Below are 16,716 nucleotides of genomic sequence, written 5' to 3'. Positions count from 1 at the left end.
GGAGCGTAAAAGGGGACTAGTCAGTGATTTGCTGTGTTTTAATCTGTGTGTGTCTTTTGCTTTGCAGTGTGTGTGATCCCCCTCCTCCTTTCTGGTACCTGGTGGTGGCCTCTCTCCCCTTCACCTCTCGCTTTCAACATTGTTTGAAACTAGAAATTCACCTATCTGCTCCTTTTTTTCTTTAAACATAAGTTTTAACCTGTATTCAGTGTGGTATTCTCTGGGTGAAAGTTCCAGAGTGGCGTTGTCGCATTGTCAGGGGTATACAGCTGCCCACATAAATTATATAAAACTTAAAATTACTGTATATCTTAGAGTTTAAATGTAGTCAACTAACCATGGCGTCCAACATCAGCAGTCACACAGCGAAGCTCTGACTGATACACTCGGTGAAATCTGAAATGTAACACAAGATATGAAGTGTTCCACCAAATTTTTAAAAATGCAAAAAGTAACATTGAGGGAAGAAGAAACTGATATGAAGTCAAACCAGAGATTTAGTTGAAACCTGTCTTACCTGTCTCTTGCTTCAAAAAGGAAACAAATAGGAAAATGATCGTTCACTTCATTATCAGTTGGTGTCCATTTTATGATGTATTCTTGTGTGGTGATTTGCTGCTTTGAGATGCCCTTTGGTCCAGTGACAATTAGGCCATACATCCTGCAAGAGAAACAATGTTTTCAAAACAAGGTAATGTAGGAAATTTCTAAACAGCAAGTCAGTTTTAACAAGTCATTATTGCAAAATAAGACCCAGAAGATTTTGAACAGTAATTAAAACTGTAATATTAGTGCACATGAGAGTTACACAAAAGTGCATCAATGCGAAATTATACAATGATTTTATAACATTTCCTTACGTTGTGTATTGTGCTTTGGATCTGACTTTGATTTCGAGGGTCTGGTTGACAAAAGCAGGAAGGTTCACTCCATTTCTTGGAGTCGGTGCCAAGAAAACAGGAAAGTGATCCCCATCAAGGCATGATGGGGCACGGTGTGAGTCCACTGGAAATCAGAGGAGAGGAGAGACAGGCTTTAATATTAAAATCTGTGTGGTGTCTTATTATGTATGTATGTTTATGCATAAACATACATATACATGACCCTACCATAAATAGTGAATTGCAGAGGAAGCTTGCTTAAAGGAGCAATTGTTGTCCGGTAAGGTGGCGTGGTTGGAGCAGCTGTGGTTGTAGCTGCTGTGGTTGTAGCAACTGTGGTTGTAACAGCTGTGGTTAGAGCAATGGTGGTTGTAGCAGCTGTGGTTGGAGCAGCGGTGGTTGTAGCAGCTGTGGTTGGAGCAGCGGTGGTTGGAGCAGCGGTGGTTGGAGCAGCTGTGGTTGGAGCAGCGGTGGTTGGAGCAGCGGTGGTTGGAGCAGCTGTGGTTGGAGCAGCGGTGGTTGGAGAAGCTGTGGTTGGAGCAGCGGTGGTTGGAGCAGCTGTGGTTGGAGCAGCGGTGGTTGGAGAAGCTGTGGTTGGAGCAGCGGTGGTTGGAGCAGCGGTGGTTGGAGCAGCTGTGGTTGGAGCAGCTGTGGTTGGAGCAGCGGTGGTTGTGATGAAGTGGGTGTCACGTTTCCGCCTCCCCGCTGAAAGGGGCTGCTTCACTGTGTAGGAACCGTCAGAGTAGGACAGCGTGACTGGTCTGTTGGGATAGTCCTCAACCATGAGCTCGATCGGATGGTATCCATTTTGACCACTGTATCTGTACCGTAGGGAGCAGGAATTCTGACAAAAAGGAGAGATACTTTAATCACAAAATATACATTCAAACTTTTACATAAAAATCAAATTTAAAATCTACCCATCCATCGAGTGACAATACCTCACAACACAGTTATAAAAATAGATAGGTATTTTGCCGACTCCTTACCTGATCCAAAGAGAAACCTGTAATCAGGCCACACAGCCCACACTCATAAGCAGATGATCTTGTCGATATCCTGCATCTGACGCGATCACCATCAGGGTCAAACACTGACAGATTGAATGATCGTGGGCAGTTCCTGGTTACTCTGTAACATGTAAACAGAAACTGTCTGCGTCTTAAAGAGTATCTGATCAAATACAATTTTAGCTCAGCAAAAATAATGACTTTCCTATCAGGTTCAGCTGCACTTTGCATGTATTGTAAAAAAAATGAAATAGCTGGTTTATAAACAATCTCCTGGATAGTTTAGGCACCTTACCAATAAAAGACGCTACATGCATTGTTTAGGATAAACAACGTGTTGTGCTAATAAATGCGATGCAACAAACCAGCAATCATCGAATACCAGTGGCGGGCGGTGCATTTCACACTTAGGCCTTCAGTGATGTCCAACTTAGTCAATAAATACCTTTCATTTTGCCAGCATTTATATACGGTGGCCTGGAAGTGCAAAACACTTTTACAAAGCTTGAGACAAATTTACATTTGAGAAAACACTTTTACAAATGACAAAACACTTTTACAAACACTGAAAACAAATTTACAAGTGGCAAAACACTTTTACAATTGACAAAACACTTTTACAAGTGACAAAACACTTTTACAAACGACAAAACACTTTTACAAACACTGAAAACAAATTTACAAGTGGCAAAACACTTTTACAAGTGACAAAACACTTTTACAAATGACAAAACACTTTTACAAACACTGAAAACAAATTTACAAGTCCCAAAACACTTTTACAAATGACAAAACACTTTTACAAATGACAAAACAAATTTACATTTCAAAAAACAAATTTACATTTCAGAAAACAAATTTACAAGTCCCAAAACACTTTTACAAATCAATTTTCAACCGGAAAAGGAATGTACCGGCACCAGGGCTGAACCTGGACGGGCCAATCACCGGGAGCGACAACTCTTAGTCCCGCCCACCGGGGATGCATGGAGAGACGCAAGTGAGGGAAGCGAGGAGAGGAGAAACGATTTAAGAGACATGAGACGTCCTTCCCTCCGGAGCGTCACGTGAAGCGACGTCCGTTTCTAATGACGGCGGCAGCGGATCACAGCTGGATCAGCTGTCAGTCGCTTTAACAGCTGGAGACATGCACTAATAATAATAAGTGTTTTCTCTGTTTAACAAACACCTGCACATGAATAACAACCTGCATTGTGTATTTATACTGTGAACTGTGTCCAGCTCAGGGTCACGGAAATGCCTTTATATTATTTATTTATTATTATTTTATTAGGACGGCGTATTAGGGCCAAGTGTGAAAAAAAAAAAAAAAATACGGACCGGGGGAAGGGGGGTAAAACTGGTCCATGCCTCACTGGGTTCCTCCGGTGCCACAAATGCAAGCACACACACACTTCAAAGATGAATAAAGATTCCATAAACCCGACTCCATGGCACGCGTAAAGACGCATCACATGAGGATGACCGTGAGGAATGAAGGCTGGGAACAATAAACCTGCTGCTGTGAAAAAAGTTTAGACGAACGTTACACACTGTAACTTTCAACAAGAAGCAGAGGAGGTCTGACCAGGTCTGGTCCAGTCACCGGGAGCGACAGATTTATTATTATTAAAGTAAAAAAACAAACAAACAGTAAAGAGTATGAGAGTCTGTCCGTCAGCAAGAAACACTTTTACATTGTTTGTCATTTCCATCAGTCCGACGTGAGGCTGATCCTTGCTGGGTGACATAATTTACATTTTACCTGAATCATCTAACCTAATTAAATATTGGCCGGTGTTCAGCGGACACAGTCATGTTCTGGGATATCAAATAATTAATTTATCACCAAGATCGTCTACTACGACGGCATATTAGGGCCATGTATTTAAAAAAAAAAAAAAAAAAAAAAAAAATATATTCTCCAGGGGAGAAGGGCCCAGCCCTCATTTCATTTCATTGATTTCTACCCGCGGGATGTCTCTTCTTCTCCATCACTCGCTCTGTTTTGGATGTTTTATCAGAGTGATTGTTTATGAGTGATCCGACTGACGCTCCCTCCTCCTCGCGTTCACACGGAGCGCTGTCTCTCTTTCAGACCTCCTCTGCTCCTTGCTTGACAGTTACAGTGTGTAACGTTCGTCTAAACTTTTTTCACAGCAGCAGGTTTATTGTTCCCAGCCTTCATTCCTCACGGGCATTCTCATGTGATGAGTCGGGTTTATGGAATCTTTATTCATCTTTGAAGTGTGTGTGTGCTTGCATTTGTGGCACCGGACGAACCCAGTGAGGCATGGACCAGTTTTACCCCCCTTCCCCCGGTCCGTATTTTTTTTTCACACTTGGCCCTAATACGCCGTCCTAATAAAATAATAATAAATAAATAATATAAAGGCATTTCCGTGACCCTGAGCTGGACACAGTTCACAGTATAAATACACAATGCAGGTTGTTATTCATGTGCAGGTGTTTGTTAAACAGAGAAAACACTTATTATTATTAGTGCATGTCTCCAGCTGTTAAAGCGACTGACAGCTGATCCAGCTGTGATCTGCTGCCGCCGTCATTAGAAACGGACGTCGCTTCACGTGTCGCTCCGGAGGGAAGGACGTCTCATGTCTCTTAAATCGTTTCTCCTCTCCTCGCTTCCCTCACTTGCGTCTCTCCATGCATCCCCGGTGGGCGGGACTAAGAGTTGTCGCTCCCGGTGATTGGCCCATCCAGGTTCAGCCCTGGTGCCGGTACATTCCTTTTCCGGTTGAAAATTGATTTGTAAAAGTGTTTTGGGACTTGTAAATTTGTTTTCTGAAATGTAAATTTGTTTTTTGAAATGTAAATTTGTTTTGTCATTTGTAAAAGTGTTTTGTCAATTGTAAAAGTGTTTTGGGACTTGTAAATTTGTTTTCAGTGTTTGTAAAAGTGTTTTGTCATTTGTAAAAGTGTTTTGTCACTTGTAAAAGTGTTTTGCCACTTGTAAATTTGTTTTCAGTGTTTGTAAAAGTGTTTTGTCATTTGTAAAAGTGTTTTGTCACTTGTAAAAGTGTTTTGCCACTTGTAAATTTGTTTTCAGTGTTTGTAAAAGTGTTTTGTCGTTTGTAAAAGTGTTTTGTCGTTTGTAAAAGTGTTTTGTCATTTGTAAAAGTGTTTTGTCACTTGTAAAAGTGTTTTGTCAATTGTAAAAGTGTTTTGCCACTTGTAAATTTGTTTTCAGTGTTTGTAAAAGTGTTTTGTCATTTGTAAAAGTGTTTTCTCAAATGTAAATTTGTCTCAAGCTTTGTAAAAGTGTTTTGCACTTCCAGGCCACCGTATTTATAACACCAGGACTGGAGAGTAGTTAGAAACACACTTAAGCACTACTAGGCATTGCATCACCTCAGTTGTGTACAAAATGGGCTATTATCCGGCGCATTTTAAAAATCAACAATACCGCATTAGAAATTAAAACATATCTGATATGCTACTGTCAAAACTTAAAAATAAAAGGGTCTTTAAAATTATCTTTCCAAAAAGTTTTATTAAATGAGTCCACAAAGAATATGCAAGCTTTAACAAGATTGTACAATAAATAGCAAAATCGCAGTTTAATATCAGAAAGACACTAACAAGACGGCCATACTTTGGCGACAGCGACACAATAAACAAGTCTCTTTGTGAAAAAACGTTTTCATGTCAAAACGTGATGTATCACGACTTTCTGTGACCTGTTGCTTTGAGTACAACCTCACAGCTGCGCCAATGCGCCAGATTATTGACATACCGCTAACAGTCCCGGCCGGGTGTGACTCTGTTGATCTGCATCACTGCCGTGGCTCAAACTAGTAAGTATCCATATCCAATCACAGGACGCGTAAATGTCACGTTCAACGTGAGGCCAGCTAGAGGGCCTTACTGACACAACTCGTGATCTGATTGGCTATCGCAACTATCTATCAACTGTATTTGCCCGTTCACTTACAGTGCACAGACGCCCGCATTGTTGATTCTGAAGGCCCGGGCAGATTTCATACAGCCTGGCAACACAAGATAGCTGAATTCTGATTGGATAAAAACTCTAACCTAAAAACAACAGCACTGGAAGGAGCATAATATGACATGAGGAGAATATGAATACTTTTAGATATTTAGGAAAAGTAAATGAAAAATTAAATTAACCTTTATCATAATCATGATCATGATTTCTGGTTATGTTAGGCCAGCAGAGAAGGCCTTGCTGGTCCTGACGGCCCACTACTGTCAAATACTAAAGAGTGAATTGTGGTCCTTACCTGAGCATCGGCAGAATGGTAGTGATGGGAGATCTGTTGGATTCACCAGTATCAGATCGGGTTCCCAGATCCACATGTGCCATCATTCTCCAGTTAGCACGTCCGCTTCTGAAGTTTGATATCCAGTAGCCCTTACCAAGGGAAGAACTCCAGTGACTTGGGTAACTGTTTGAAAAAAAAAAAAACGGTAATAGACCTTAAAAATATTGTTACATTGTCCTCATTATTGAAATATCTCTTCAGTTTTATTTGTACATTACTCGGAGTAGAATTGACATTCTCAAAACAACTTCAACCTCCACGTCAAATCGTCACCTGCAAATGTTTTGGAATATTCATGCAAATATGTACAACTGTTTTTGATTTTGAGCAAGTTAAAGGCTTTTGCAGGCAATCCATTGTGTGTTTGTACAACTTGTTTAGAGAAATGCACTCACTGTCAAAGATTGCAAAAGTTGATTGAGATTATTCGAAAAATGTACCAGATCAACTGAGTAAATTGTGATTGCGGTATGTAACAAGATGTCATAATGAGATGAGAGCTTTGAACTATTGTTCCTCTTGTAAAAATAAACAAAGTATTTATAAAATGTGTTATATAAACCTCAAGTATTAAGTATTATCTCACCTTATCTCAAAGGGAAGGTTGCCGTTGAGTCTTAGTTTGTTCACAACATCGTATTGGCACCAACTGAGACCAACGGAATTCTGGGAAACAATTGAGTTGGTGGTCTGGGTTCTGGTCCCACAGTTACCAGATATACACCTGTAGTCATTCACATAGCAAGAGAATGCAGTTTGCGTGTTGTGAAGTTCCACCTGCGTAGACAAATATGCAAAGATTAGCCCTAAAGCAATCAACCGTGATCATTCGTTATGTTACATTTTAAAGAAAAGCTACTTTCTTCTTATGGCACAGTCAAGCCAACTTTCACTGATGGCTGTTAGAGTAACAGAGCATTTTTATTAAATGTGGGATTTTTCTTTTTCTTCTTTGACAATCAGTCAGTAACATCAATCATGATGTTGCATGATACCCTCTAATGGTCTTCACAAAAAAATTAACTTACCTCATAATTCTGTCCTTTTGGGCTGAAGGTCATTGAACCGCCAAAGGTTCTATACACGTCCCTGTACCTGGACCATGCAGATCCAGCTGAGACCATAAGCAGCAGATGCAGCAGCCGCAGAGTGAGGGAAGCCATCGTCCTGAGTGCCCACTCTTTAGCGTGATCATTACCTTAAATACTCTTCTACCAGGAAATGAAGACAACATATTTGTATCATCAGCATGATGAAGCATGAGGTGAAACTAGTTTCACCTGCCTGAGTTTGCGAAGGTTACTGGAATTCATAAAACACTGCCAACTATTGAGAACAGAAGGAACTTTGTTTTTAGAAGTACCGCTGCCAACTGTGGTAGTGCAGTGATTCAGTCAACAAAACTTCTGGTTCTATTTAAACAAAGATCACACTAACAGCAAAGTTCCCAGAGACGATAAGTGTGTTTTTGTTGTCTGTGCTCATTTACTGGTTGAGAATGTGCAGAGGTAAAACATTTTTACCTTATATCCAGTCCAAAATTACATAGTTACTGTATATTGGATAATGTGAGGTTTTTATCATTCATTACGTTGTTCACCATACTCCATATTAAAACCCTAAAGGTTTTTATTAATTAATTAATTTCCAACATTTACTGTATTTCCATAATTTTAACTGTGACATTAAAGGTACATTTAATGAAATATGTTGGAAAGATGGTGTTTTTTTTTTCTTCAGTTTGGTGTCTCTAGTGGGGAGTATTTGATCATATAAAGAGAACACAACAAACTTTGAGCATGCATTTGCAACTCTGGGAGGTGGTGGGGCAGTGACTGCCCCCCTTGACGCGGCAAAAGTGTCTTCTTGGATGCCCCCATGGTAGAGAAAACTTACGGGCCCTCTGCGGTTCCATTCTTTTGGAGAAAACATTACGAAGTGCCCCCCAGGGAGCTCTTAAATGGAGAAAATGCAATGAATTTCCCTCTTGGGCGTCCTTCTAGTAAAGACAACGTGATGAAGTGCCCTCTATTGTGCCTGTAAATGGAAAAATAATAATAATTGTCCTCAGTGGTGTACTTACGTTGGAGAAAACCTCTCAAGACAGCCTAGTCTAGAGTATGTCACTGTTATCATCTTTTCTCCAAGGTGGGCCTGTTTTTGCACCTGAACAAAATGGAAAACTGAATTTCCGAATTTATTTATCAACCAAACCCAGGCGGCAATGGTGCACTGGGGGCATCCTGAAACGTCAACTTTTCAGAAAAGCAACTAATTTATTGTTATTTGTCTCGCAGCAGGAGTTGTCCTTCAGAGGGTTGTGGCTGCTAAAACCATCACTCAGCACTCTGCTTGAGAAACATCTATGTCTGTATTGAGGTCAGACAAAAGTCATAAATTATATCACAAGAAATCAATTATCTCCGACTGAAGCCAAGCTACAATGATTCCTTTGTTTATTTTACAAGAACACTGCTCTCTGTGGCAAGACTTTAACACACACCTTCTCTTCACCTGCGGTTTTGACCAAAATTGCTTTCCAACTAGTCATACAGTCACGGTTTCATTTTTGTTTTGACACATTTGATGGCAGGACAGGTGGCAAAACATACATTGTTCAAGTGTTGACTCTACATTACAGCTATTACATTTCTAAATGTACGCAATGTATGCAAGAATAAAAACTGTATTGGTAAATAGCAATAGCAATTAAACCCCTAAATTCTGCTCTTTTATTTCAAGAAACCCAAAATAATAACAATAATGCCTTCAGGCTGCATTGTTAAAATGATAACTTATATTACATTACGCTGATGACGTCCCACTCTCCTTTAGAGCCAAATAACTGCAATAACTAACCCAGCCGTACATCAAGTATTTAATGGCTTATCTGTCAATCTTATGTTGTTCAAGCTAGTTTAAGAAACCAGCTCTGAGCACAGAGATTCATATCCCCAACAGGTGTTTCTCAAAAGACTCATAAGTTAATCTTTACTGAACCCTTATTGTTGGGTTATGTAAATCAGGACTTTAAAAACCAATAATTTGTACTCAGCAGACACTCATGCAGAATGCATTCTTGTTTTAAGTCAAGCCAGTATAAACATACATTGTGCTCCTCCTTTTTTTGCAGATTTATGGGAAGTCGGTCTCCTTTTATTGTCAGCTAGCAGTAATGTGCCTACACAAACACTGCAAGTGAAAATTAACTCCATTTTATTCTTAAAGCAACTCTGTTCATAAATGGCTGAAGTTGAGAACGAGCAGTCCACACTCTGTAAACATTAAATAATGATGATGAAACGTGACGATAAACCTGTCTGTTATTTGTTAATTTAAAGATTTTGTTTCTACTAAAATAGTGAGAAACTTCTGGTCTTAACATAAACTTTTATGATTCTAACTAGTCACGGAGTATCCTGTGTTTCTATGTTAAGTAAGATTTGAGAAACTCTTCAAAGAAAGATTTGAAATATAAAACACTGAGTGGGGAAAAACCAGCAGCTCCTCCTGCTTTTACATCAATATATAAACTTTATATATAAATGACGCAGACAATAAATATTAGATGGTTACAATCAACTTTTAATTTTGTTAACATTGTTTCAATGGTCACAGGGATTGGAATTTCCACCACAGGAGTGATGCTGGTACACTGCCAGCTCGAAACAACAGCAATTCCAGTAATTCAGCACTGTGCCTGTCAAGCTTCAAGATGGGATCTTTTACAATTGCTCATGCTTCAGATTCCTGAGCTGCTTTATGAGATAAAGGTGGAATGATGGCACTTTACAGGAGCCTTCATTACAATTAATAACACAATAATTTCTGCAAATACAAATGGCACATTTTTTTTTATATAAAATTGCCATGGATTGATGCACCACAAGATTTATATTTTTGTTAATAATATAGGGCAAAGCCAGGCAAATTTATTGGTGTAGCACAATGGCAAGAAATACAGTAGATCTTAATGATTTAAGATTTAAAGAGTTTAACAATGTCTTATTTCATTCACTCATCAAAAAGCATCAGTCAAATCTGAATTAGCTAAAATCATTGTGCACAAACAGCCAAAAATACAATTATCCGCAACAGTGTGAGAAACATATCATATTCATTATCAAGTTGATATATCGAACAACTACGATGTTCTACCAAAAGCCCCAAAAATAATATTCACAAGAAGTCTGTTTATACACTTCCTGCTGTCTCAATCTTTGAAATTAACTTTACACTTTGGAACTCAAACCACCAACACCCTAAAAATGATATATAAAAAAACACAGACTATTGCAGTAGTGTTGCGGATCAAGACGTCGCCTCTGTCTTCAGTCGGTCTCAGAGGTTGGCAGCTGTTGGTATTTAGCTCTGGACCTCCTTGATCGGTAGATCACCACTCCACACGCCAGGAGGCAGCCGACAATGAAGACCAGGTTCAGGCCCAGATTAAGGCTCGGCCGAGACGCTGAAATGGTACAACAATATACAAAATTGTAATATCAATTTATATCTCAGGCTAATGTGAACAGCTAACAAGCCTACTGATGAATGTGTCCAACACATTAAAACTAAATGTAAGATTCCAGTATTTGGATTAATCGTAATTGCCCCCCTTGCTGGTGAATTTGTAGAACAAAATATGACAATTAAAAGTGAAGAGAATGAAGAGAGTTGAGACAGTTGGTTGCTGTGGTGCTGTTGGGATCACATCAGACCACAGATGGATGTTGTTTATTTGTCCATGCTAAATGACATGAATGGAAATGCAACAGCATTTCTCATTCCAGCCTCTAAAAATGATCGTGGTCCCCTTTGTTCTCTTGCAAGGAAACAGCCAGAGAACTCACTTCCCCACGATGCTTTGCATTTTATGACCCCTACAGATGTGTGATGGCATTGGTCAGAAGAACATCTGTCACCATAGGAAGTCCCCATGGCTATAAAATCTCTGCAATTGCATTTCTATTTGCATCAAGTTCTATATGAACTATTGCAACATAAGTTATCAGTCTTCATTGTCATTGTCGGAGTCAACATCAATCATTTCTATATCAACCGCAAGTTTATTAGGTACACTGAAGTAAAACTGATGCAGTCTAACAAAACAGTCCAACTCCACATCCCCCTTTAATGAAGGTTGTAGTGTTCAATTTGTGTTGAAAGTAATCAACTTAATGATCATTTTGTAGGATGTGCTCACCTTGGCTGTCAGAAGTTTTAACCAGGTGCAAAGGACCCTGGGAAATGGAGTGGCTGGAAGTCTCGGCCACAGCTTCTCTTCTGCTGCGACGGGTCCCTGAGCCGGACTGGATGCATCCCTGCGAGCACCTGGTCCCGGCAACGCCGTTCTCACACAGCATGACAGAGCAAGTGATGTACACCTGCAGACACATCATAGACTAGATGTTACGAAACAAAGCATGAATGTAATGCAGACCATAATACAAGTGCATTCAACAATAAACAACACACAATAAGTGCTTAAAGGTGCCAAGTGCTGGGATCTTTCCACATGTGAACTTGTACAGCATTTCTCATTCACCTCTCAAAATGGCATCTGGGACCTCCATTTTGGTCCTTTGGCAAGAAGGCAGCCAGAAATCTCTCCTTCCCCTGATGCCTGTCATTTATGACCCCTACAGCTGTGTGATCACCTCATTGGTCAGGAGACCTCTGACACAACATCGGGACTACTGTAAAGAGCCAGAGTTTTCCTTCCCTCTCCCTATTTTCCTTTGCCTTCCAAGACGACAACAGATCTCCTGCAGAGATCTCCCTCAAGAGACAAGGAATCCTGCAACCTACTCTCCAGACTGCTCTTCACATCTAAAGTTGGATTTGTGAATATAGCAATCACTGCAACAGCCAGAGAAGACTGCCTCAATGAACAAGAACGAGCAAGACTTAATTTGCCAGACAGCAAATTATTGGAAGACAGTGTGCAACCAAATCTCCTTCCAACGCCTTTCTACATAATCCTTCTCATTTATGGACTGGTATGTACTGGACAGTAGATAAGATAATCAGCAAGGACAAAGCACAAATTTTGACCAGTAATTAATGATTTGGTTTATGTGTGTTATTTAAGTATTATTAGTGGTATATCTGTGTAGCCACATCACTTAAAGTTAAATATTAATCTTGCTTTACACACACACACACACACACACATACACACACATATGCAAATTAGACTGTGTAGATCCCTATACTCCATAGATTGTGTGTTGTGTTTGCTTCATTTTGTTTATTTAGAATAAATACCCTTTGGAATATACACTCTGTCCATTTAATGTTGTACACTACGAACAATATGTCAGCCTCTTCTATGAAAATAATTACACATTCCTTCTACCACTACTAAACATGAATATGGTGTTTCATTATAATTATAAAGTAAGTTATTAATCAGTGCTCAGAATGGATAGTTTAGTAACTGATTTAGGTGTAATGGCTATCTTTTTCCTCTGTTTTAGGGAGTGGTACCCCATCTCTGGTGACTTAGAGTAAACCAAGTCATATAATTTATTATAATTAAAAAATATTTCTGATAATTATTAATCATTCTGGCCATCTTACCACACTTTGGAACCGTGAGACCAAGAAAAGTTTAGGTTCATCCTTACATATTTGATTTCCCAATGGGAAATCAAATATATGTTTATTTTTTTTAAATGTATAATAAGATATATTTGTGCTTTAGATATCCTTACCTCAGCATGAGCGCCGATAAACTCAAAAGCTTCCATTCCAAATCTGAATTGAGTTCTGGAGCTGGGGTAGATTTGCACTGTGTTGTCTCTTGCACACCTGTAACATTATGCAGATGCAACTAGTTTATAACTAGCAATAGAAGCATTTTCATAACGCCACATAGAAACCTTTGCGCTGCAGACGCCTACCCGTGTTCGATGATGGTGTAGCTGATGCGAGAGTTTGGGTTGTCATATGGCGTGGCCTTACAGGACTCTACAAACAGCACTGTGTTTGGGATGGAGGTTGTTGCTTCGATCTGCATGAACATCATCTGTTTGAGGTACACCTCCACCGGGTAAGTGCTGGCATCAACTTGTGTTCTGAAGCGCTGGCTCTCAAAGAATTCAAACTGGAACGTGAAAGCACCGAAGCCCTTCTCGGAGAAGGCGTATGGGTTCTTGTGCTTGAACCCCAGAGTCAGGTTGGTTATCTTTGGATAGATGCAGGAAAAGGCTATGTCGACATCATGCTGTCTGGAAATGATTTCATTTGGGTCAGCAGATGTGATCTCGTTCTTGTAGATGATGTTGTTTTCATCCTCCTGATAACAATTAAAGAATTTAATTAGCAAAGGAAGCAACAGTTAAATAGTGACATGTCATATTAAAATGAAGAATTGTATACAAGTTATATATAACAAAGGTTCTTGCAATTTAAAAAAAATATGAGTTAAGCTAGCTAGCTATTCAAGTTGGGTAGAATTAGCTTCAGCTAGTAGCTGTTATGGTACTTTGGTGGCTCTTGGGCAAAGAATATTTTATCCACCTAATCTAACTCTCTAACAAGCCAATACATAGTTGTGCTTTCTGAGAAATAGCTTCTTTTTTTCCTGGCAAAAACGCTTAAATGGCTAGGAAAACAAAAACAAGCATAGGCCTACTTGTGGCTTGCATTCTATATTATGTCAAGCAGGGGCGACTCCACTGGTTGGAAAAAATAAGTCCAATTACATAGAAGTTTATGTCAAAATAAACCTTCTGATTTGATTTAGTAAAAATGATGAAAAATTAGTTTATTGCCTCAGTTGTTAGTTTCTCGTGTTCTTCAGTAGGGCATGATGTTCATTTTGTAAAGTATGGTCTTATTTAGAGTAAAATAGATGATAAAGCAGGGGATGAATTGGGGTGGGGCTAACTTGTGATGGAAGTCACAACCACAGTGACCTGTCAGTTAGGAGAGAGGTCTGGCAGTGCGTAACCACATCACCCTGAACTTGTTTTTGGGTGTGTTTTGGGCGGGTACAAGACTCAGTGGTTGGTTTGGACTTAACTTGGAATCGATTGGACCTGATTTGGTCTTGACTGCAGCCTTGCTAAGGAGTCGGCTGTTGATGTTTTTTGGGTAAAAAAGGCCTATATTTTCGATTGGCGAGTCAAAATTAGCACCCCAATTACAGTTGCAACCAAGTTTACTAGCTAACGCTTGCATTAGGTGTTATCTTAGCAATTGCTATGCTAACGGTACCTGGGGCAGCTAACTTTACACGCTGTAGCCGGAAGCCAGGTGCAGTCAGGCTGCCAGTATGAGGGATATAAGACATATTTTAGTTTTTTTTTTAATTTATTACTGAATCACTGAAAGAAATCAATGTGGCGATCGATTGAAAGGGCCGCCACCATCACTGTGTGCAATTGTGTTACAGTTTTGCATTCAGTACCTCAAGGACGGTTCCACATGTGTTAAGCGACATGACAGCCACCAGGTGGGTTGTGTTGGAGTGTGTGCTCAGGTTGCAGTTATTATCAGTGAAGTCGTTCAGATGCAAGTTGTCCTCGTTGCGTCTGATGAGGTAGGACTTCTCCACCTCCACCCTTATTGTTGTTTGATTGCATATCACGATGGTCTCTAAAAAGAGTGGTGAGATACTTAACTCATTTTATTCCTCTGTGATGACGTAATCACGGTAAATTTCAAGGCTTTGAACTCTTCATCCACTTGATATCAAACTTATTCAACATATTCATGGTTTAGATTATATATAAATAAAAATTACTGTATATCTTAGAGTTTAAATGTAGTCAACTAACCATGGCGTCCAACATCAGCAGTCACACAGCGTAGCTCTGACTGATACACTCGGTTATATCTGAAATGTAACACAAGATATGAAGTGTTTCACCGAACAATTTATAATGCAAAAAATAACATTGAGGGAAGAAAAATAATAATAAAAAACTGATATTCCCATGAAGTCAAATCAGAGATGTATTTGAAACCTGTCTTACCTGTCTCTTGCTTCAAAAACAAAGCAAATAGGAAAATGATCGTTCACTTCATTTTCAGTTGGTGTCCATTTTATGATGTATTCTTCTGCAGTGATTCGGTGCTTTGAGATGCCCTTTGGTCCAGTGATAATCAGGTCATAAATCCTGCAAGAGAAACAATGTTTTCATAACTAAGTAATGTAGGACATAATTTCTAAACAGCAAGTCAGTTTTAACAATTCATTTTTGTAAAATAAGACCCAGGAAATTATGAACAGTGTAATATTGATTTACATGAGATCTACACAAAAAAGTTAATCCTTACGTGGTGTATTGTGCTTTGGATCTGACGTTGATTTCGAGGGTCTGGTTGACAAATGCAGGAAGGTTCACTCCATTTCTTGGAGTCGGTGCCAAGAAAACAGGAAAGTAATCCCCATCAAGGCATGAAGGGGCATAGTGTGAGTCCACTGGAAATCAGAGGAGAGGAGAGACAGACTTTAATAATAAAATCAGTGATTTATTATGTACAATATATACACTGAATATACACACATAAAAATGGCCATACCATAAATAGTGAATTGCAGAGGAAGCTTGCTTAAAGGAGCAATTGTTGTTCGGTAAGGTGGCGTGGTTGGTGCAGCTGTGGTTGGAGCAAGAGTGGTTGGAAGAGTTGTGGTTGTAGCAGGTGTGGTTGTAGCAGTTGCCGTTGTTGGAACTGCTGTGGTTGGAGCACCTGTGGTTGTTGCAGCTATACCTGGAGCAGGTGTGGTTGGAGCAGTCGTGGTTGGGGCAGGTGTGGTTGGGGCAGCCGTAATTGGAACTGCTGTGGTTGGAGCACCTGAGGTTGTTGCAGCTATGGTTGGAACAAATGTTGTTGCATCAATGTTTGGAGCAGTGGTGGTTGGCACAACTGTGGTTGGAGCACCTGTAGATATTACAGCTATAGTTGAAGCAGGTGTGGTTGGAGCAGTTGTGGTAGGAAATGTTATGGTTGGAGCACCTGTGGTTGGCACAACTGTGGTTGGAGCACCTGTAGCTATTACAGCTATGGTTAGAGCAGGTGTGGTTGGAGCAGTTGTGGTTGGAGTAAGTGTGGTTGGAGCAGCGGTTGGGGAATCCGTAGTTGGAGCAGGTGTGTTTGGAGCACCTATAGTTGTAGCAGCTATGGTTCGTGCAACCGTGGTTGGGGCAATGGTTGTGCTTAAGTGGGTGTCACGTTTCCGCCTTCCTGCTGAAAGGGGCCTCTTCACTGTGTAGGAACCGTCAGAGTACGACAGCGTGACTGGTCTGTTGGGATAGTCCTCAACCATGAGCTCAATCGGATGATATCCAGTGTGACCATTGTATCTGTACTGTAGGGAGCAGGAATTCTGACAAAAAGGAGAGGTACTTTCATCAAAAAATATACATTAACACTTTTAAAATCTATCTATCTATCTATCTATCTATCTATCTATCTATCTATCTATCTATCTATCTATCTATCTATCTATCTATCTATCTATCTATCTATCTATCTATCTATCTCCTTACCTGATCCAAAGAGAAA

The 16,716-nt window shown here is 39.9% G+C and overlaps 1 protein-coding gene and 1 long non-coding RNA gene across 2 annotated transcripts; both read right to left on the bottom strand.

Annotated features, from left to right (window-relative positions):
- Nucleotides 1-9,823: 9,823 nt before the first annotated feature.
- On the bottom strand, nucleotides 9,824-14,771 carry LOC131992487 (CUB and zona pellucida-like domain-containing protein 1). Its single transcript, XM_059358092.1, has 5 exons — nucleotides 14,615-14,771; nucleotides 13,104-13,498; nucleotides 12,915-13,011; nucleotides 11,402-11,582; nucleotides 9,824-10,666 (listed from the first exon to the last, which is right to left on the bottom strand). Exons 1-5 carry the CDS (start codon nucleotides 14,645-14,647, stop codon nucleotides 10,530-10,532), a joined length of 843 nt encoding a protein of 280 aa, XP_059214075.1. The 5' UTR covers nucleotides 14,648-14,771; the 3' UTR covers nucleotides 9,824-10,529.
- A 442-nt stretch (nucleotides 14,772-15,213) lies between these two features.
- LOC131984135 (uncharacterized) lies at nucleotides 15,214-15,806 on the bottom strand. Its single transcript, XR_009395525.1, has 3 exons — nucleotides 15,733-15,806; nucleotides 15,487-15,631; nucleotides 15,214-15,326 (listed from the first exon to the last, which is right to left on the bottom strand). It is a non-coding gene; the product is annotated as an uncharacterized LOC131984135 (long non-coding RNA).
- Between the last annotated feature and the right edge of the window lie 910 nt (nucleotides 15,807-16,716).

This window comes from Centropristis striata, chromosome 2 (assembly GCF_030273125.1).
Source record: "Centropristis striata isolate RG_2023a ecotype Rhode Island chromosome 2, C.striata_1.0, whole genome shotgun sequence".
NCBI lineage: Eukaryota > Metazoa > Chordata > Actinopteri > Perciformes > Serranidae > Centropristis > Centropristis striata.
The sequence above is the reverse complement of the archived record's forward strand: the minus strand, read 5'-3'. Positions and strand labels throughout refer to the sequence as shown.